Source organism: Nannospalax galili, unplaced genomic scaffold (genome assembly GCF_000622305.1).
Source record: "Nannospalax galili isolate Female #2095 unplaced genomic scaffold, S.galili_v1.0 scaffold3, whole genome shotgun sequence".
NCBI classification, from domain to species: Eukaryota; Metazoa; Chordata; class Mammalia; order Rodentia; family Spalacidae; genus Nannospalax; species Nannospalax galili.
The window spans coordinates 703,703-725,802 of record NW_008351466.1 but is presented as its reverse complement, the minus strand read 5'-3'; the positions used below and the strand labels follow the sequence as shown (position 1 = coordinate 725,802).

Sequence of the window (22,100 nt, the reverse complement as noted above, 5' to 3'; positions counted from 1 at the left end):
TTAACTATGGTGAGATGATTATGTAAGACTATTAAATGCCTCCAACAAGTGTTACATTTCAAATCATATATCTCATCCTACACTTCTGACTGAAGGTTAGAATTTTGTATTTCAACAGTAAAACTGCAGAGCTACAGATACACTGCAGCTAAAAGTGTAGCTTAGCAAGGTGCAACAGTTTTTTAATTACCTTAAACCTGGGTTTAACAAAACTTAATTTTAAGAAAGTAGCCCTGGCTTGCCTGCAACTCTTATTGACCAGTCTAGCCTTGAACCCACAGAGAAATATCCTCCTGAGTGCTACTGGGATTAAGGCATGTGCTGCCATGTCTAGCAACAGTTTTTAAGTTTTTTGTGTGTGAATACATGTTAGAGGCCAACTTTGGGGAGTCTTTCCATCAAGGGTTCCAGGGATTGAACACAGGTCATTAGGCTTGTGTGGCAAGCATTTAGCCACCTGAGCCATCTTGCTGACCCAAACTAATTTTTTTCTTGGTTTTTTGAGACAAGGTTTCACTATGTAGCACTGAGTGGCCTGGAGCTCAAATCTTATCTGTCTCCCAAGAAAGGCATACATCACCATGCCTAGCTTTTTATTTATTTTTGGTCTTTCTGAGACAGGGTCTCCCTGTAGCCCCAACTGGCCTAGAACTCCAGGCTGGCTTTGAACTCAAGAGATCCGCCTGCCTCTGCCTCCCAGGTGCAAGGATTAAAGGCGTGTGCTAACACGCACGGGCTTATTTTTTAAAGGTGGACTTTACATTTAAATTTTTTTCACTTATTTATGTGGATGAGTGTTTTGCCTGCACATACATATATGCCCATGCATGCAATATCATTGGAAGCCAAAGGAGGGCTTTGGATCCCTGAAACTTGAGTCACAGGCTTGTTAGCAGGCATGTGGGTGCTGGGAACTAAACTCAGGTCATTTGTAGGAACAGCCACTGACCCATCTGTCCAGCCCCGAAATTTTACTTGTAATCTAGCTCAGGCTGGCTGGCCTTGAACTCAGTCCTGTCTCAACATCCTGAATGCTAGAAATTGATACACATCTAGTTCCTATTTTAAAAAATGTTTACAACTTTATGTTTATATACTTTGATCACTTCCCCATTATCCTCTTCTCTCACCGAATCCATCCCCAACAATTTACTTCTTTATTGATCAACTTGAATCTTCCAATTTCTCTGAAAATTACCCATCCTCCTTCAGTTTGTAATCGGCCTTTTTGTACTGTTCTGTGTACATTCAGGATATTGGGCGTGTACTTTTTCCTCATGAACTTTAAAAATTTTTTTGACGTAGGCTTTTGCTATATATCCCAAACTGGTCTCTCAAACTCTGCAGTCCTGCTGAATGCTGGGATTATATGTATGGGTCACCACACTCGGTGAGAAGGGGAGTATAAATGAGGATGGTAAAGGAACTTTGAAGCCTTGACTACCAGCTTGTTCTCACAATCAGTTGTAGAAAAAGTGGGAAACCAGAATGTTGCTTGAAATTAGCTATGCCTGAATACCCCAGTTTGAAGATCACTGTTTCCACTGTAGAGCCCCAAACAGGACAGTTCATCTAATGTAGGGAGGTTCTTTGGCATCTTAGGTCATGATTTATCCAGTTACCCTTGGTGAAAGTAAGCTCCTCTGCATTTGTTAGCTCTAGGTGACAGGCAACCAAAGCATCTGAGATTGTCAAATTTCTTCCCACCTGGTATTTGTTGGATCCTTTGAGGAAGCTGGTTTCATTTTCCCTATGGACTAAGGCTGTAAGCAAGCCACCGAAGCACCTCACTAGGCTGTGTATGGTTGACAGCTTGGCTCTAAAATGAGCCAGTACACCTGAAGCATCTTTTACAGTGTCTGGCACAGAAATGGTCAACTAGTTTCAAAAGCCTTTACAAAAACTTACCTCTAGAAGTAGGTTTTTAAAGTTCTGACTTTGGGAAACTTTAAGGAAATAGAGTTTTGTTTTGTTTGTTTTGTTTTTCTTGTTCCTGCTTCCGGACTGCTGGGGTTAAATGTGTGTACCACCATGTCCAGCCCACTTTTGCTTTTAGATATTCAGGCTTGTTCTAGCCGAAGCAAAACAGTCCCTGAGGGATTTATTTGAGTTTTTAAGGTTGAAGTCCATTCGTGGAAGCCAAGCTTGATTTTCTGGGGGAGGAGCTGTGTGACAAAGCAGCCAGGATTGCAGGCTACTCCTAGGCCCAGGGAGGCAACTTTGATGGTATAAGAACAGGGTCCACCAATTTCTTTCAGGTTTCTCACAGCTACAGCCCAGGATAAGTTTGAGAGAGGTCGTTCCCAAACTTCAATGCTGTTTTCCTGAAAAGTCATGAAATGAAGTGTGACTATGTGGTAACTCAGTAAGATGCCTTGACATTCAGCAATGGTAGAAATATCAAGCACTTGACATGTGGCATGGTTTAGAAATAAAAGTAATGGCTCTGGTAACAGTCTTTATAAACCACTTGTAGTCATCATGAAGCATAAGGGAAAGATCACTGGGGGAAAATAAAATAAATCACATCCTTACATAGCAGAGTTAGGCCCGAGACAACTTGGTACTTGGATATTAATAAGCCATCCCAAAATACCCCAAATCATAAACTACAGAAGGCAGGATAATATGTTCCTAGTCAATTGTCTCTCATAAAGCATTACTTACAGTTCTAAGATAGTATCCCTGCTTGCCCAAGGGGTCTTGGTTGATGGCGATTACATCCTTATCCTGAAGCAGAGCTTTGGCTTGAGGGCTGATTTGTCGGAGATCATTGGACATGAGCAGAGGAGCTGCCATGATAGCCCAGAGGGCCATCTGTGTCACTTGCTGATCCCAGCTGAGCCCAAAGTTGCCAATCACTAACTAGGACAAAGAGTGAAATCATTCAGATGGGAGAAGATTAAACTTTTTTTTTTTTAAGACATGTCTTATGTAGCCCAGGTTGGTCTTGAACTTGGAGCAATTCTGCCTTAGCCTCCGAAGAACTGAGATTAGAAACTGGTACCATCATGTCTATTCGAACATTTTTAAAGTTCCCTAAACGATCCATTGAGAGAATCATTTTTCCATAGCACTCTGATGTAAGTAACTCACAGAAGTCTCTTCCGAGGTGTGTAGTTCAGTGCTAGACAGTTTGCTGGGCATGTGCTAGGCCCTTGGTTCAGACCCCATTACCACCAAAGAAGAATAAAGTCACCTCCCACAAACAACCACCACCAAGTTTTGAACAAGGAGGGCTCAGGTCTTTACCATATCTGGGTCATTCCAACCCCCTGGTCCAGCGACATCAACAATTTCCTTTTGGTTAGTTGTTGTCCAGGACAAGATATTCTTTATGCTTCCCCAGGAATCATAAACATCATCAAAATTTCTCCAGTGATTGCAGTACTGTTGTATATCTGTGTAATTGGGCTGTAAAAACAGACAGAACCTTTTACCTTCTAGCTTCCCTATGAGATGAAAACAAACTAATTTACAGGAGGCACTGGTAGACTCTGTAGTCTATAGACTGAAAGTCTCCCCATAATGAACCTTAGGTAACTTTTAGATGTCTGAATATAAGAGAATTTTACTGGAAGACATACACTTCATAAGTAGGCCATAAAGCTTTAAGTCTCTGCTTAAAGTGACTTTAGTACTATTTATTCTGGAAATTCAAACTATATCTAGATTACTGGCATTATGAAAATTTTTTTTCTTACTGTGTCTTCAAACTTCCTAAAATGAGCATGTTACTATTTCTATAATAAAGTAATTATAGTGATCTTAATAAGTAAAAGGATTTATAAAATTACACAGAATGTTATCAAACACAAGAAAATCTGAATTCTAGGCAAGTCATTTGTGGAATGAGTAAGTGTAGATAGGCAGGTATGACACCTGAAGTTTAAAACGCTGAGGAAAAAGTCTATATAAACACTTTAATAAAATAGCAGAGATTTATTCCATAAATACACAGTCAACAGTTGACAAAGCCCGTATGGTAAGGATAGAGTGATAAAGGTCCCTACCCTCATAGAATTTACATTTTAGTCGGGAGAGGGACAAACCAGTGAATAAGTATAGCTGAGCTCTTTTGGGGAAACTAAAACAGTTAATGTGCTAGAAAATGAATGACTGGAAGGCTATTTTAAAGTAGAGAAGAGCTGATTATGTGGCATCTGGTCCAAGATTTCAGTGTTAAAGAGCTGAGCCTTTTAAAATCTTGGGGGAAGACTTGGCACAAGTAACAAGCAAGTGTAAAGCACAACATTATAGACTTGTATGAAATATCTTTATGTAACCCAGAACCATGGACAATGAATATACACCAATGGGAAAAAACAGTATTTGATAAACAGAAAGAAAAAAGTACAGTGAGAAAAAAAAAAACAAAAACAGAAGATGGAGAGGCAGGCAAGAGCCAGCATGATGGCATTTGATTTTGTTCCAAGCGCAAGGGGAAGCCGCTGACATTCTCAGAAGACAGTTCTGGTGCGGCTTGGAAAGCAGTGGGGGTGGGGAAGGAGCAGTAGAGAGATCAGGCTATTGGAGCAGTCTGGGTGAGACAGTGGTCTGGAAGGCCAGGGTGGAGATGAAAGGAAGTTCACAGCGTCAAGAAAGATTTCAGAGATCATACTGGCAGGATTGTTGAGGAGCAAGGCGTGATTGGTGAACAAAAGGAAAAATCAAAGATGATTTCCTACATGCTGGGAGCCGAGACTATAATCACAAGCAGTGGAGATGGTGAGAAGTGTTTCCTTGGAGGAGACCTTTGTCTCCTTTGTACCCAAAGTTCTGAAATTTAGATTCTGGGTTCACTAGCTCACCTTATGAAAAGGCCTCAAATAAAGAGGCCACTCACAGGAGTATACAATGCTTCTGCCAGTTCTGTTCAGGGCCAAGGACATGTACTTATAACCTGTGTGAGAAAACAATGGATAAAAATAAGGGAAAGAAGGGACTTTCCAGCAGATGCTGCACATTTTAAGAGGTTGCCTGGTTAAGTCCATACAGAGATAACTCTGAGGGGTTAGTGTAGAGATGGTGTGTGTATTGAGGAAAGGCAGGAAGAAAGATGTTTCTTTCTCTGTGACATCCTGGATTCTCATATAAGTTATAGTTACTGTGATTTTCAGAACCCTTGAACCAAGCATGCACAGTATTTGCCAATGGCTAGGCATGTAGGGATTCCACACACATGAATAAATGAGAGAATGAACTGGAAGACAGGAGGTCAGAGTTCTAGCACAATGAGAATAATTTCTAGTATTATGACTGGGCATTTAAAATCTGAAGCTAAGCCAGGCGTGGTGGTGTACGCCTTTAATCCCAACACTTGAGAGACAGAGGCAGGCAGATCTCTGTGAGTTCGAAGCCAGCCTCGTGGTCTACATAGCGAGTTCCAGGCCAGCTGGGGCTACAGGGAGACCCTGTCTCAAAAAAGACCAAAAAACAAATAAAATAAGTAAGCCAGGCGTGGTGGTGCACACCTTTAATCCCAGCACTTGGGAGGCAGAGGCAGGCTGATCTTTGTGAGTTGGAGGCCAGCCTGGTCTACATAGTGAGTTCCAAGACAGCTGGGACTACAGGGAGACCCTGTCTCAAACAAAAAAAAATAATAAAATAAAATCTGAAGATTAATTCTTTTTTTTTTTTTTTGAAGATTAGTTCTTAAGAAACCAAGCTACCTTGGACTCAAAGTTCTCATCTCAAATTCCTTCCTTTTGCCTGTGGCTAAATCTCTTCAATCAACCTTAGCCAAAGGCTAAGAAGTTATCAGGGCTAAATCTCTTGAATAAAACACCATTTGGGCTGGTGTGATGAGATGGTTCAGCAAGTAAAGGTGCTTGCCACCAAACCTGATGACTTCAGTTTGATCCCCAAGACCCACACATCGGAAAGAGAAAACTTCTGTAATTTGTCCTTTGACTTCTCAACAGGCACCATGGCACATGCCACCCCTCCCCACAACATACACATTCCATACAATAATGTAATAAAAAAAGAAACATACCATTTACCAAACTTTTCACACTGTCACAGTAACAGCCATCAAATTTTAGCAGATCTACACCCCAGTCAGCAAAGGTCTGGGCATCAATATCATAGTATCCAAAACTCCCAGGGAAGCCTGCACAGGTTTTATTTCCAACATCTGCATAAATGCCTAGCTTTAGTCCTTTGCTGTGGACCTGAAATGAGAACAGTCACCACAATAGGAGGACAATGGTGAAATGGGAGAAAGAGGGACTTATACTAAGGCTGGGGAAGAGAGATGTGTGCTTCCCCAGGTCTTGGGGGCTTGGTTCCAGAAAACTCTCCAGTTTTCTAGTTGAGTTTGTAATCCCCCAATTCTGCTCAAACAGTTCTAACTAACTCTGCAAGTGAACTATAGCGAAGAACTGAGGTGAAAGCTATGAACCACTTTACCATTCCTGATAGGATGCTAAAAGGTCTCATTTTCTAGGACAGCGATAGATTTAGTTTGAGAAAAAAAAAACTGATTAAATTTTACTTAAGCATCTCTGAGCTTCCTTGCCAACTAGGCTTTGACTATGTCTGTTCTAGAGAGTTCACTTTTAGCAAGAATCCTGCTGAGTTAAGTTATCCCCTGACTGTCGATGTTTCCTTTTAATAGTTTTCCATCTACTGACCTCCCACAATTTGCTCATGGGTTATAGATTCTCACTTGTCTTTTGCATTTGGATTGGAACTTGGCTCTTTCTCCTGCAACAGCACTGAATAAAATCCATGTTCACTGCTTTTAGCTAGTGTTGGGCTGCAACGATTTCTGGAATATTTTCTTCCAGCTTCTAAAACGTATTCGTAGTGTTGCAACAGCTTCCCAAGCTTCTATGGAGATACAGGAACACATATGACACAACCAAGTTCTCTTTTTCTCCTAGAGAACTCAAAGGTTTCAGCAAAATACTGCTTCTCTAAGATAGGCCTCAGGGGCTATTACAACACAAGTACAGGCTGATGGAATGATAATTCCACATAATAAGCCTTGGAATTTATTGTTCAGAATAGCAAACATTCCATTTTCTAAGTGTCACATGAGCTGTTTCTCAATAAGCATCTCTAAGTATACATCCCTAAATGAAAAAAAAAAATCAGACACTCACATAATTAGCTAGGTGGCGGATGCCACCAGGAAAGCGCTTGGGGTCTGCCTGAAGTCGGCCTTGTGAATCCCTTTCAGGAGCCATCCAACAGTCATCTATGCAGAGGTATTCATAACCTGCATCCTTCCAGCCATCGGAGACCATGAGCTCTGCCATCTGCATGAAGAGCTGCTCACTGATAAAGAAATTGCAGTAATCATTACAATTTATTAGATGAATGCTTAAGTATTCCCATTTTAAGGCACCTTGGAATTTCACAATTTATTAAAAAATGCAGTAATAATGTGGGAATCACAACCAATACAAGGTAAAATTAACTATCCTTGTAATTACTCTTCTTCTCCTCCCTGGCTACCTCTGCCCTAAGAACTCCAACCTAGTAGGGAGTGAGTTTGCCCAGTGTGGGTGAGACTCTGGGACCCATTCTTAGTGCCACAAAAGAAATAAACAAAACTGAAAATGTTATTGAAACTAAGAAGTCAGGCATGGTGGCAGCAGGCTTGTAATCCCAGCTATTCGGGAGAATGAGGCAGGAGATTTCCAATTCTAGGGTCTCCCAGACTACACAGAACTAAAGAAGGTTCAGTAGAGGAAGGAACTATACAGTGGGCATAAAAAACAGCAACAACAACAAAACAACAGTCTCCTTAGAAATAAACCTAACCTATTTGGAGAAAATGTTATCATTTACAACTGTAACTAGATGGGGAAACTATCTCAAAATATCAATATATCACAAAAACCCCAAACAAATCCCCAAAGGACTTTTGAAGGAATTTGGCAAAAGATTTGAAAAGCTCACTCAAAAGATTAAATATGTATGTTCTATAAAGGAAAGGAAGCTAGTGTAGCTTAGCATTGAAATACAAAGATTAATGGAATTCAAGAGTGATTTCAGAGAGATCCCTGCATCTGATATCCAGGATCTTTTACCTTCCTCAAAGAATACAAAGTTGCATAAAGTCTTCTCTATAAGCTCAACCTCACATTCCCTCTCTGGAATGCTGTCTTTATAACTGAGCCTTTTTTTTCTGATTTCCAAATTTATTCCGCACCCAAATAGAATGGTATTTGCTTTTTACCTTAACCTTATGATTTCTTGGCTTAAAGACCCAAAAGCTAGAAATAAAGGAAAGAATTTGAATGTCAGCTTACATAAACATCAAACTCATACCAAGAAGCACCTGAATTTGCAACATGCTACACCAAAAATAAGTGAAATGGAACAAAAACCCAGACATTGGAGCTACAAAAGGGTACTGACACAAAAGGGCAATCCAAAGGAGAAACAATGCAAAGAGCCAGTTTAACATGTGAAAAGACATTCAACCTGATTAGCGATTGAATGGACATAAGAGGGCCTGGGGTATATAGTATTTTCTGGCATGTGAAGCCCTGGGTTCAATTTCCACAGCTGCAGAAATATGCAAATAGTAACTCAATGGCAAAATTCCGGGTTGGCCATATTATTTCAAAACAGGCATTTTATACATTGTTGTGCACATATTTTTGTGAAATCTTTGAGGAAGGTAGTTTGATAGTATCAGAATAAGCATGCCTTTGAACCTATAATTAGTCTTTTAAGGAAAAGAATCCAGCCTGGCCTGGCGTGGTGGCTCATGCCTGTAATCTATGCACTTGGGGGGCTGAGGCAAGAGGATTGCTTGAGTTTGAGGCCAACTTGGCCTACAGAGTGAGACATTGCCTCAAAATTAAAAGAAAAAAAAATCAAGAGCAAGATATACAAAAACTGAAGAACCCAAGTACCTATGAACAGAAGATTGCACAAATAAATTATAGTATATACACATATACTATTATTTTAGTATATACACATATACTGCATTTTTCTTTTTTTCTTTTTCTTTTTTTTTTGCTTTGTGCCAGACACTCTACTCTGTATACATTTATTTTGGATACGGGGCTTTATGTATCCCAGGCTGGCCTTAAACTCTCTGTGTAGCATAGACCCTTCTGACCTTCCTGCCTCTACCTCCTGAGTGCGGGGGTTAGACAGACATGCATCACTGTTCCCAGTTTATAACGTGCTGGGGTTTGAATCCTTGGGCTTTGTACATGCTAGGTAAACATTTATCAACTGAGCTACATCCCCTGCCCAATTCAGAAAAAAATTAAGTTGGATGTGGTCTTATACGCCTGTAATCCCAGGAAATAGAAGGTGGTGGTAGGAGGATCTCTAGTTCAGGCCAGCTTGAGCTATATAGTGTGACTATGTCCCAAAAAAACCAAGGGCTAAGAATGCAGCTCAGTAATAGAGCACTTGTCTAACAGGCCCTGGGTTATGTGCACAGCACCCCAGGGAAAGTGAAACAAGGTAACCAATTTGCCCAAAAGTCACAATGAAGTAGAATTTGAATTCAGGCAGGGCAACAGGGTTTTGAGGCTACCCACTCATATATAAAGTTGATGCCATTTTTTGAGAGAGGGTCTCACTATGTAGCCGTAACTAGCCTGGAACTCCCTGTGTAGACCAGGCTGGCATAGAACCTAGAGATCCACCCACTTCAGCCTCCCAAGTGCTGGGACTAAAGGCATGTGGCCACACCCATTTTTTAAGCTTTTAAAACTGTTATGCCATTTTTAATGGAAATCAGTAAGATAAATGTTTTTATTTACATAAAAACAAATACAAGGTTGCATGTGGACATCTTTGATTATTTCTGGGTGGTGAAATGAACATGCATTCTTGTACTTGCATTGATCAGTTGCCACAAATTGTATCTCAGGGTCACAAAAGGCTTAGTCAGAAACTTAGCAGACCAGTTTCTTTTGTGATGTTTGATCAACATCCTGATTTTTATCTTTACAGACATTCAGATCAATAACTTATAGAGAGGGCTGTGGCTGGTGCCTTTGGAGGGGGCAGCTGCATCACTGGGTGACCTTTTCTTGTTTTCAATAATATCTGAGAGGCACTCAATATTTGATACCTGATACATGTATTTTTTGAGACAGGGTCTCAATGCGTAGCTTTGGATGGCCTGGGACTTGCGGTTTAGACCAGGCTGGCCTGGAACTCACACAGTTCCACCTGCCTCTGACTCCAGAGCGCTGGGATTAAGGGCGTGTGCCACTACATGAGGCTCTGATACCAGATTTCTAACCTTTTCTAGCTCACAGATTGCTTTGAGAATTTGAAGGTAAATACCTCTTCTCTAGAAAAAAAAATACATTTGCAAACATGGAATTCATTGTCCTATGCATTCCAGAATAAAGACATCTGTTTTAGTTACCTAATTGAGGTGTCATATTTTAAGTGGGGGTATTTCATTGAAAGCTCACTTGTGTGAGATAACTATTTTATAGCTCTTACAGAGTCAGTTCCCTGAGTTAAAAAAAGATATTATCCCAATTTACAAGCAGGAGCATCAGATAGGTTTAATCCAGTCTCAACTCTCACCTTTTTGATGTGTAATGTTCCTTCAGGTCAACCTTTCAGCCACTCAAGGGAAAAGGGCTGAAGGACATCTCAGAGATCCCATGGCTTCTCTAACTCGCTTCAATTACAGCCAAAGAACCCATAATCCCAAAAGAAGAAATGACATTGGTCTTAGTCACCCTCCTACCCACTCCAGCTGTGCTTCCCGCTAGCTCAAGGCTAGTACTAGACAAAGAGCAGAAGCCCACAAGAAGGATCTCAATGGAACCAGAAAGCAAATTAAGAAACCCCCTAGCAGGGTTACAGTGCAGGGAGGGATGGAGCGAGAATGAAGTGTTGACTGTTGGCTTAACTTCCACCCCCGAGAGGCTCAAAGTTTAGGGTTAGTCTGGATCCAAGCTATTTTGCTGGGGATAAAAAAAGCAGCAAAAGTAGGGTATCTAGCCCTCAAGCTCAAATGTTCTCATTCGTTCCACCAAGTACATCCACACGAATACACGGAAGGGAAAGGGAAAGGATCACTCGGTATCTGATACCTGATGCAGGAGTCAGGCTCTTCCTGGCAGTCAAGGTTGCACACGAAACGCTCCCAGTGCAGCCAGCCCATAGTAGGAGTCCTTGCCAAGCCATTGTCCAACGCCCTGGCCCCAAGAATGCCCCAGAAAACTAAAGTCAAGGGGCGAAGCGCAAGCTCGTAGCTTAGCCACAGTTCTCCACTCCAAAGCTTCATGGTCACAGGGAATTCTAGTGTACAGTTTCCTGCAGGTAACCTCTGCTTAAGTTTACCCGTGGGGCAGACCAATCACCGATGAGCTTTTCAATAATGACGCCATCGTTTCTCTGGCAACTGGACGGTTATCTCTAGAGGTGGACCAATGATCAATCACGTAAGACGTACCATTAACCAATCATACTGGCCCTCTCTTCACATTGGCCCACCCCATTTCCAAATAAGAAGGAAGTGCGGCACCTCAGTGATCCCGAGTTAAAGCCGAGAGTTGCTCACGTGACCGAGATCTCACATGACGTAGGCGCTCACGTGATCAATCGCTTACGTGAGCAGAAGTAGTTCTCGTCGTCGTCTATCGTCTCGCTATAGCCATTTGAGGGAAGAAGGAGGAAAATTTCCCGGTCTCGTTAGAGGTTGGTGTGTGGGTGGAAACTGGGGACCCTGGGGTGGTGATAAGGAAGAGCAGAGCGGGGTCTTGGGGCCGCCTCCGCCTTTTTCTTGCTTGACTCCCCCCCTTCCTTCTCCCTCCCCCTTCCCCCTTCCCCCTCCCCGAGTGCCGGGAAGCGGCCTGTGCTGCGCCTGGTGGGGAAATGGTGGACGGTCGTGACTGTGTGCGTGTTTTTGTAAATCGGTCTGTGCGGGCCAGTCTTAGGGGACCTCCCCTCCTTCTCCCCGCAAGAGGGACCCGTAAGATGAAAAGCATTGGAAAAAACACGGCCTCGAGTTAGGAAAAAAAAAAACAACAACAACAAAAAAACCCTAAGACCAGCGGAGTTCGGCTCCATCCTTTCAGGCGCTCAAAGTACCATAACTGCCCTATTGTTGCGAAAGGCCCCAAGTGAATTATATCCTTAAGAGTCAGAGCTAGGCAAGTGATGCGTGCTCGAGAAGCGCCCAATAAATGTTTTCACTTAATTATTTGAACGTTTGTTTTTCTGCTTATAACAAACTGCGTGTTGAATTTTGATCATTTGAAAAAGTAATATATTCGTTTAAAAGAGACACAGTTCAGCGCTACTCAACTCTAGTGGTTGCAGTTACTAAAAGTGTAAGTGTAACACATGTATAAGTACACAAATTCTTAACTCACAAAATCCTGGTTTTTACGTTAGGTAACAGGGTTCTGGTGGCCTAATCAGGAAATGTAGTAAGGAAGCAAAACCTTCCAGCCACTCCAGAGGCCCTGTTGAGGCACAAAGTAGGGTAGAAATCAGCACCACGGTCCCTGGGATGATCCGTCACTGAGAATTAAGGATGACTTGTGGGAAGACTGTTAACATTCGAGATGCAGGCACGTACTGGGCGGCTGGTAGATTTTGAATTAAATCCACTGTGCACCTTTTTCATGAGGCCCCGGGGTTCCAGACCATGTCAGATAAACTATCCATATACAAAATTAGAACATTGTGTAAAAGTTGCTGTGCTATATCCCAGAAAAGCAATCATTTAAATTTTTAAAATTAATTGCACTAAAATAATTATTTTAGTGGACGGTTAAGATCGCACAAAAAATTGAAAAAAAATAACCTGTCACTCATAAACCACTGTTAAGATATGAGGTTCAATCCTGTGCACCACATACACACAAAAGGTTTTTAAAATAGTTGGTGTATTTCACATGCTTATATTTTTCTAATATTGTTATTTTGTTTCTATATAGTGAGTTTAAAGAATTTAAGCTTTAAGGAAGTATGTAGGATAAAAAGTGAAAGTCGTCCTCTGATCCCTTGCCTTCCATTTGATCTTAAATTTTGTATTACACGCATGTACTTGCACATCTCCCACACACTTACTACACATTTGTATAAGTAGGATTATATTATGAATATTCATTCATTTAATGTGTTTTGGAAATCTTTTTAGGTCAGGGCAGATCTCTCTTTAAGAAGTGGTTGCATAGAATTCAGTTTTAAGGAAGAAATATAATTCAGCCATCTCTGTTGATGGCTATTTAGTTTTCTAATTTTCTGCCATTACAGTGCTGCAGCGAACATTTTTATGTATTTCTGTTGACCAGATTCCTGGAAGAAATTCTAGCAGGGTCAAAGGGTATGTGAACTTTTTATTTTTTACATAGTTGAGATTATAAAATAGTTGTGAACTTGGACCACTTAAAACTTTATATTGACTGCTTAATATTCCATTTTTCTCAATAAAATACCATTCAAAGAATATGTAGTTCAATTAAGTGCTGCTCTTAATTTCAGACAATCTCCCTAAGGTACTTAACCTGAAGTGGATTTTCTGTCAGAAGGTGTGGTAAATATTACCAAAATGTTTTTCCGGAATAGTGCATCAGTTTTCAACTCTAGTGTATTAATTTGTGAACTTTCAATAATGTTGAGTTATTGTCACTGTTTAATTTCTACTATCTTGATGGGTGAAAATGGTGATTTTGCTTTAACCTTTATTTTCTGTGATTGATGAGGTTTGAATATTCTCAGATTTTTTTTCCCTATATACTTTTCGAAACAGGGTCTCCCTATAGGCCGAGCTGGCCCAGAACTCATTATGTAGACCAGGCTGGCCTTGAACTCACAGAGATCTGCCTGCCTCAGCCTCCCAAGTGCTGGGACTAAAGGCGTGCACCACCGCACCCAGCTCCCTATATACTTTTAATACCTTTATTCACCTTATATTTAATCTTTCATAAAGTCCTGCAGATTCCATGGTTTTAACATATGTAGATCACACTTTTTTTCTCCCTTTTTTATTGCTGTTTTCTTGAGGTCATTTCTAACTAATTTCCCCGTTTCACCTACTCACCTACTCTCCCTTTCTTCTGTTGAGTGATATGCTGCACTGTTGCCTAGGTGATAAGTGTGAGAGGACTGTAATGACATCACTTGTCTGTTTAAAACCCACAAAGAGGCTATATATATATATATATATGTACATATATAAATATGTATATATATATATATATATGTGTGGGAGTTTTTTTTTTCCATCAGTGGGATAATGTCCCAATGTTATAATAGGGTTTGAGAGAGGTACCGAATCATCATGCCTGTGAATTGTACAAGAGTCTTACATCAGTATATTCAACAGACCCCTCAGGTTCTGTTCTCCTTACCAGCCTTGTCTTTTGATTTTGTCCCCTCTTCCATTTTGTGCTCCTGTGAAGTTCTAAAAATTTATTTATGGATCCCTGAACAGGATGGCCTGTTTCAATTAAGCATTCTGCCTCCAATTGATGCAGTTCATCAACCAATCTTTCCTTTATACTATCTGCTCTTATCTTTGGTGAAGACATACAATTCTCCAATAGGACTGTAAGCCCTTTCTGGCATTATTGATTCTTACATATCAGAGCTGAGTACTGGACCTGGCACCTAAAACATATTTGAATATGTAAACTCCCAGTAATGTCTTTTCCTTTTGTCTCTTAGGCCTTAATAGTTCTCTAATTTTATTGATTTGCATGCATTCATTTGTTGATAAGGATAAGGATATTAGAGGATTTGTTGTTTCTTACGAGTTTTGTTTGCCTTTTAATTTTGTTTAATCTTTTGGTCTAATGAAATTTTTCATACATAGTCAGATACAGTCAAATTTTATCGTTATTTTTATTTTTCTAGCTATAATGTTAATACGTGGTCAGTGCAGAAAATTTAGAATATGCAGGAATGTCCAAAAAAGGGAGGGAGTAAAATCCACTGAAACAAAAAGGTCCTATAATCCTACTATCCAGAAATAACCACCACTAATTATACCTGATACATAATAGACATTGAATACATAATTGTTGAATGAATGAGTTAATTTGGTACATTGTTTTTGTTTATGCAGCTGTCTTTTTAAAAAGCTACTGATGTACATTTTTATTATAATAGTTTCTTTTAAAAAATGTGTACAATTTTCCATGACAATAGTCTTCTAATTTTTTTTAAGCCATATTGAAATTGCATTGAGCCAAGCTTGCCACCAAGAGCCCAACAGTCACCATGATGCTGAGCACAGAAGGCAGGGAGGGGTTCGTGGTGAAGGTCAGGGGCCTACCCTGGTCCTGCTCAGCCGAGGAAGTGATGCGCTTCTTCTCTGATTGCAAAATCCAAAATGGCACATCAGGTGTCCGTTTCATCTACACCAGAGAAGGCAGACCAAGTGGTGAAGCATTTGTCGAACTTGAATCTGAAGATGAAGTGAAATTGGCTTTAAAGAAAGACAGAGAAACCATGGGACACAGATATGTCGAAGTATTCAAGTCCAACAGTGTTGAAATGGATTGGGTGTTGAAGCATACAGGTCCAAATAGTCCCGATACGGCCAATGATGGCTTCGTCCGCCTTAGAGGACTCCCATTTGGCTGTAGCAAGGAAGAAATTGTTCAGTTTTTTTCAGGGTTGGAAATTGTGCCAAATGGGATGACACTGCCGGTGGACTTTCAGGGGCGGAGCACAGGGGAGGCCTTTGTGCAGTTTGCTTCACAGGAGATAGCTGAAAAGGCCTTAAAGAAACACAAGGAGAGAATAGGGCACAGGTACATTGAAATCTTCAAGAGTAGCAGAGCTGAAGTCCGAACCCACTATGACCCCCCTCGAAAGCTCATGACTATGCAACGTCCCGGTCCTTATGATAGGCCAGGGGCTGGCAGAGGGTATAATAGCATTGGCAGAGGAGCTGGCTTTGAAAGAATGAGGCGGGGGGCGTATGGTGGTGGGTACGGAGGCTATGATGACTATGGAGGGTATAATGATGGGTATGGCTTTGGGTCTGATAGATTTGGAAGAGACCTCAATTATTGTTTCTCAGGAATGTCTGATCATAGATATGGAGATGGTGGGTCCAGTTTCCAGAGCACCACAGGGCACTGTGTACACATGAGGGGGTTACCTTACAGAGCCACTGAGAATGATATTTATAATTTTTTCTCACCTCTTAATCCCATGAGAGTGCACATTGAAATAGGACCTGATGGCAGAGTTACTGGTGAGGCGGATGTTGAATTTGCTACCCATGAAGATGCTGTGGCAGCTATGGCAAAAGATAAAGCTAATATGCAGCACAGATATGTGGAGCTCTTCCTGAATTCTACTGCAGGAACGAGTGGAGGGGCTTATGATCATAGCTATGTAGAACTCTTTTTGAATTCTACAGCAGGGGCAAGTGGTGGAGCTTATGGTAGCCAAATGATGGGAGGGATGGGCCTATCCAACCAGTCTAGTTATGGGGGTCCTACCAGCCAGCAGCTGAGTGGAGGATATGGAGGTGGCTATGGTGGTCAGAGCAGTATGAGTGGGTATGACCAAGTTCTTCAGGAAAACTCCAGTGACTATCAGTCAAACATTGCTTAGGTTGAGACGGAGCACTAAACAGCTACCACAGAAAAAAGCTGTGCATTTATAGGAATTGGATAGAGCGAAAGGGATGTCTAGCATATCCAGTATGATTGGTAAATGGGAAATATAATTGCTTCTGATCACTATTGGTCAGCTTCTTTCTTTCTCCTTTTTTTTTAAAGAAAAAAAATTAAGTTTAACAGTTTTGCATTACAAGCTTGTGATTCATGCTTACTGTAAAGTGGAAGTTAAGATTGTTTTAAAACTTTAAGCTCAGTAATTTTGAACACTGAAATATTCATCTAGGATGTAATAACAAGTTCAGTATTGACCATAACTGTTTAAAACAACTTTCAACTTTCCTCAAGTTAGTTATGTTGTAGGAGTGTACTTAAAGCAGTAAGCATATTTAGTTTTAAAGCAGTTTCACTTATGTTAAATGTTGCTCTTATACCACAATATATTGAGAACTTCAGATGCATGTTGAGAAACATGCTTTTCTGTAAAATTCAAATATAGGAGCTGTGTCTATGATTCAAAGTGACAACATTTGGCATGTTTGTTAATTCTAGCTTTTTGGTTTAATGTTCTGTAAGGCACGTGAGTGTACACTTTCACTTTTTTTTAAAAAAAGATCTGGGACAATTTTGAGATGTAATACCAATACTTTAGGAGTTTGGTCATGTTTGTATGGAATTCTGAGGCTTTGATTTAAATCTTACCTTGTACTGTGAATTCCATTTAGATGTATTGTACTAAGTGAAACTTGTTAAATAAATTTTCCTTTAAAAACTGGAAAAATCTTGTATAGTTTGATTTTTTATTATGTTCTATTATATAGGCATACTATAATTGACTTTAAAATACTCTGCCATTGAAATTTAAATTTTTACTATTTCTTTTCTATTTTTAGAGACAAGGTCTCTTGTAGTCTAGGTTGGCCTCTAACACTAAACACCACGATGACTTTGAAATTCTGATCCTCCTGCCTGCACTTCCTGAGTACTGGAATTGCAGTCATGTGCCACCATGCAGTTTATGCGGTGCTGGGAAGCAAACCCAGGGCTTAATATGTGCTAGGCAAGCACTATATCAACAGGGCTCTTTGAAACTGTGTGTGTGTGTGTGTGTGTGTGTGTGTGTGTGTTTGTGTGTGTGTGTGTGTGTGTGTATGTGTGTGTGTACTGTGAGTGTTCTCTGAGGCCAGAAGAGGACATTGGGTGTCTTTTTCTATCAGGCTCTGCTCCATATTGTCTTGAGACAGGGTCTGTCACTGAACCTGAACTAGGCTGGCAGCCAGAAAGCCCAGTTGATCCTCCTGTCTGTGCTGCCCACAGCACTGAATTTACAGGTGTGGGTGGCCATACCCAGCTTTTTTTACATGGGTACCGGAGATGAGAACTCAGGCCTTCATTGCTTACACAGCAAGCACCCGCACCCACTGAGCTGTCTTTCCAGCCCTACAATTTTCGTTTTCTTTCTTTGATTAAGGTTGATTATTTTCCTCTTTGTTTTTAACTTACCATCATCTCTATAGGACTCTTAGAGGCTTTGTGTTTTATCAAGACAATATTTTCCAATATCCAAAGAAGTAGAAATCAAACAACTTTCATTTAACTCTAAACAAGAATACCTTATGCATCTTGGCTAAAAATATATTGGCCTATGTTACAGAAATAATCCAGTATCCTCCATGAATCCATTAATAAAACCTTTAAATCCCCTTTATTTTCAGGATTTTTCAGGACATATAAAGCTTATGAACCACCAGTTCTGAAATTGTTCTTCAATATCATTTGCAGAGCCTGTTTAGATGTTGATTGCTGGATTCCATCCTGGGAAGATTCAAATTCATTTCTGAGATGAAGCTCAGTAATGTGCTGAGATTACTTAAGACCACATTTTGAGACTTAACAGTTCTCCAACTGCTAAAGTTCTAACCTTAAAAGGAACTTTAAGAAACAACTTCATGAGTTGGAGAGATGGCTCAGAGCGTTAAGAGCACTGTTCTTCAGAGGACCTGGGTTCAGTTTCTAGCACCCACATGGTGCCTAACTCCAGTTCCAGGGAATCCAATGTCCTTCTGACCTCTGCAGGTGTAGTATGACATGGGTGTACTTACATGCAGGCAAACAATCATATGCATAAAATAAAAATTAAAAAATTTAAAGAAATACCTTCATTTCTCCCTTTGTCTCCCTTTTCTCATTTCAAGTAGCTTCACATTTTGAAGTGCAAACCACATTTGATTGTGCATTTCCAATACCTTGCAGTTCCCAGGAGAATTCTGAGCCCCTGTGGCCCTTCCATCTGTGGGTACTTTGCATTTCTGTTTGTATCACTGTGGTCGTTAGCAATTTCACCTCTAGACATTTAATCCTGAACATGCTCAGATCAGTAATGGCTGCACACAAACTACCATTTTCTGGTTATTACTACCCAGGACCTGGATTGTTATCCTTGAACCGTTTAGGCCTTGGGATCTATAGAAAAAAATCCAAATTCATATGACCTGATCCTGTATTATTTAGGGACACTTTATTGAGCAACTGTTTCTGGAAATAAAACTGAAGATGGCAGTGAGAGATTTGAGATTCTCTGAGGATTTCTAATTTCTGCTACAGTTGACAGGAAAGCAGGAAATCTTTTTTTGACTCTCAGTGTCATTAAGCCAGCCACTACCGTTCCCTCCAAAGCCTATTCAGAAGCTGTCCTCAGAGGAATAAATTCAATGGTTCCACAGTGCTGAGTAATTTTTCCAGAAGTTTCTCTAAGTATAAGTGAAAAATCTCTAGTTAGCCACTAGATGTCACCAAGTCCCTGGAAAGGATAGGCTGATGGAGATTATAGTGTCTTTTGCTGCATAAAAGGGAGGGGAAGGAAGATTGTTCAGCAGATAAAGGTGATTGCTGCCAAGCCCGATGACCTGAATTTGATCCTTGGGGACCAACAAGGTGGAAGGAAAGAACCAACTTCTGCAAGTTGTCCTCTATCTGACCACTCATGTGGTTTGCCCCCCGACCCCCAATGTAATAAACTCAAAAGGGCTCTGAGAAGCAGTCAAAAAGAACCCGGGGGAGGTCAGGGGTCAGTGCTAGAGATGTGCACTGAGGGGGACAATGATACCTGCAATGTCTGTTGGGGCAGCAGCTCACAAGCTGGCATACACAGCATACCCTACCACCACTAGTCACCTGACACAAACACTACCCAGGGGAGTATTAGAGGCAGTAAATTGGACAACTCACAAACACCCTTAACCACTAGTTCAAGCTACTTGGCAAGATCAGGAAGAAAGTTGTCAGCTACAATAATCAAGGCCTGAGGTGGTCCCCAGCAATGGCTTGGGTCAGCGTTCTCAGGGTGTGATTTCTTAGGAATGTGAATTTTCATCCCGGAATGACTGGACTGAGACACCCTGTGGGGTGTAAAACAAGCTGTGTTTTAATAAGAGCTTACTGTAGTTCTGCTATTGTGCTTATGTATGGGCTCTGTAATTCACCCATCCATTTATTTTAGAATTCATTTATTTGACCATAAAGCGGGTGACCAAAATAGAAACAATCCTATGTGTAAGCATAGCATATCTCATCCCCCAGCAAAATGATAAGAAAACGTGATGCAGATGCAAAATTCATCTGTACATCAAACACCTTTTCCATCGAGGGAAAGTCTTAGTGCTATCAGTAAAAATGAGATTTCTCCCAGATGGGCCTTGGGCTATTGCACAACTGCTGCTAATAGACTGAAATTCCATTTGTTTTCGTAGTATCAGGCAGAATGTCGTGAGAACCTTTTCACAACCTGCTCCCACACTGACTGCAACTCAGTCTTGTGAATGCAAATCAGACACGTCCATGGACTCACTGGGTTAGTGGGTATATGACTTCACAGAGGAGGTGAGAGGTTAGGTTGTACCTCTCTTGGAAAGTTTGTATGGAACCCCACTTCCCAATCAGTGGCCAGCACAGATAAACATAGAACACACATGGCTTCAGCTCTCTGACAGAAGTTAGGGTTCCAAAATAAGAGATGGGGTACTGAGGAACAACATTTAAGAGCTGTGACACATTCAGTGATTATCTTCTATATCACTTATCATCTCCCCTCCCCCTCTCTTCCTCCCCTCCCCCTCCTCCCTTCTCCCTCCTCCTCCCTTCCCCTTTCTCCTCCCTTCCCCCTCCTCCTCTTCCTTCTCATTTTTCTCCTCCTCCTTAGCTCCAGGACACTTTTATTAGAGTTTAAAAGAAAAATCCCAGGGCAGCAAGCAGTAAGTTTCAGCAGCTGGCGGGAGGAGGAAGTTTGAGTGGAGAAAGAGGAAAGGCCATGCTGTCTGAGTTAAGCCCGCATGGAGATCAGACACATGGCAGACAAGCAGGCACATGGTGGGGAGGGGAGCTTTTAAGAGAGTGAAGCTCATAGTGTTAGGGAGAGCATGTGTAGAAAGAAGAAAAGGAAAAGTTAGTTTTCTGAAAAGCTGCCAGACTTAACGAAGCTGCATAACGGCTGCTTCATTAAGTGACTGCCTTGCATATCTGTTTCTAATGTTCTGTCTAGCCCACGTGTTAAGACTTCTAGATGTCATTTCTTTTCTCCCTATTATTTTTCAGGGACCAAGAAGATCTGGGGATTGAACTGGGAGCCTTGAGTATGTTAGATACTATCACTGAAAGACATACTCAGCCTTCTTTAGGATATCTAATTGGACATTGCCAGGACCCTTTCCCATGGTCCTTTTACTGCTGTTCCCTCCCTCCTTCCTCTTCCTGCTGTCCTTTCTTTGCATTGGGCCTGTTTCTCCTACACAAGATGTCTTTAGCTTTCGTTGCTATCTCCACCTTAGAGATGAAGAAACCGAGTCTAGAGAAAATGAGAATCAAGTATCCTGGGGAGATAAATGTCCTGGAGCGAAGCAAGAAATTATGGAAGGAGGGGAAGTGAAGGACATGTCAGAGATCCATAGGGCATGGTGTAAGGGTAGGTGTTCTTTGGGACCTGTGGGGTCAGGGTGTTGGTGACCAGTGCTGGTCACTCTCATTCAACCAGCTATTTCCTGCTCTAGCCAGAGAGCCCACAATAAAGCAGTGAAGATGAGGCTCAGGAGGGTGGGGCTCAGGAGGGTGGAGAGAATTTGGCAGGAATTCATCCCTTCTTCGCCCTTCTGGATTCCTAGAGGCTTTCAAAGACCCCGCTCCCACCAGTAAATCTCACTTTAGGCATAGGAATTGTGAGGCGGCTGCCGGGAAATGGCTGCTAAATCCCTGCGGGAGCTGGCACAGATCTCCAAAGTAAATAGAGTGATCAAGAATGAGGACTGGAAGATAGTGTCGAGGAAAGGAAGAACGGTAAGGTGCCTGTACAGTTCAGAGAGGAAGAAATACCACTTTTGTTAACCACTGCCCGGAACCTGGACAGACTCACCCTCTCAGACCTCTCTCCTTTTGGTCCCACTGGGCATGGAGGGAAGACAGGAGATAGGGAAGTCAGGGACGTGCCCCCCTCCGTTACTATCTGCCAGCGTAAGTACCCCCTGCCAGGGTTGTCTAAGGCTGGTCCCCATGTCCGGACTCCGAATC

The 22,100-nt window shown here is 41.4% G+C and overlaps 2 protein-coding genes across 3 annotated transcripts; one reads left to right on the top strand and one right to left on the bottom strand.

The window, feature by feature from the left end:
• Positions 1-806: 806 nt before the first annotated feature.
• On the bottom strand, positions 807-11,312 carry Gla (galactosidase alpha). The gene is made up of 7 exons (XM_008848326.3): positions 11,049-11,312; positions 7,113-7,287; positions 5,999-6,176; positions 4,812-4,903; positions 3,253-3,414; positions 2,668-2,865; positions 807-2,324 (listed from the first exon to the last, which is right to left on the bottom strand). Exons 1-7 carry the CDS (start codon positions 11,240-11,242, stop codon positions 2,061-2,063), a joined length of 1,263 nt encoding a protein of 420 aa, XP_008846548.1. The 5' UTR covers positions 11,243-11,312; the 3' UTR covers positions 807-2,060.
• A 162-nt stretch (positions 11,313-11,474) lies between these two features.
• On the top strand, positions 11,475-17,325 carry Hnrnph2 (heterogeneous nuclear ribonucleoprotein H2). Of its 2 annotated transcripts, XM_008848324.1 has the most exons (3): positions 11,475-11,655; positions 13,222-13,291; positions 15,137-17,325. In XM_008848324.1, exon 3 carries the CDS (start codon positions 15,190-15,192, stop codon positions 16,537-16,539), a length of 1,350 nt encoding a protein of 449 aa, XP_008846546.1. In that variant the 5' UTR covers positions 11,475-11,655; positions 13,222-13,291; positions 15,137-15,189; the 3' UTR covers positions 16,540-17,325. The 2 variants fall into 2 exon arrangements, with proteins under 2 accessions (XP_008846546.1, XP_008846547.1); XM_008848325.2 differs by lacking the exon at positions 13,222-13,291 and having other exon boundaries at positions 15,137-17,141.
• The last annotated feature ends 4,775 nt before the right edge of the window (positions 17,326-22,100 follow it).

Excerpts from the sequence above, each read along its gene's own strand:
- Gla (XM_008848326.3), bottom strand. The coding sequence starts at position 11,242 with ATGAAGCTTTGGAGTGGAGAACTGTGGCTAAGCTACGAGCTTGCGCTT. Across the intron at positions 4,904-5,998 it reads TGTGAAAAGTTTGGTAAATG|GTTATAAGTACATGTCCTTG; the intron begins GTATGTTTCTTT and ends TTTCTCACACAG. Across the intron at positions 3,415-4,811 it reads ATTTGAGGCCTTTTCATAAG|CCCAATTACACAGATATACA; the intron begins GTGAGCTAGTGA and ends CTGTTTTTACAG.
- Hnrnph2 (XM_008848324.1), top strand. The coding sequence starts at position 15,190 with ATGATGCTGAGCACAGAAGGCAGGGAGGGGTTCGTGGTGAAGGTCAGG.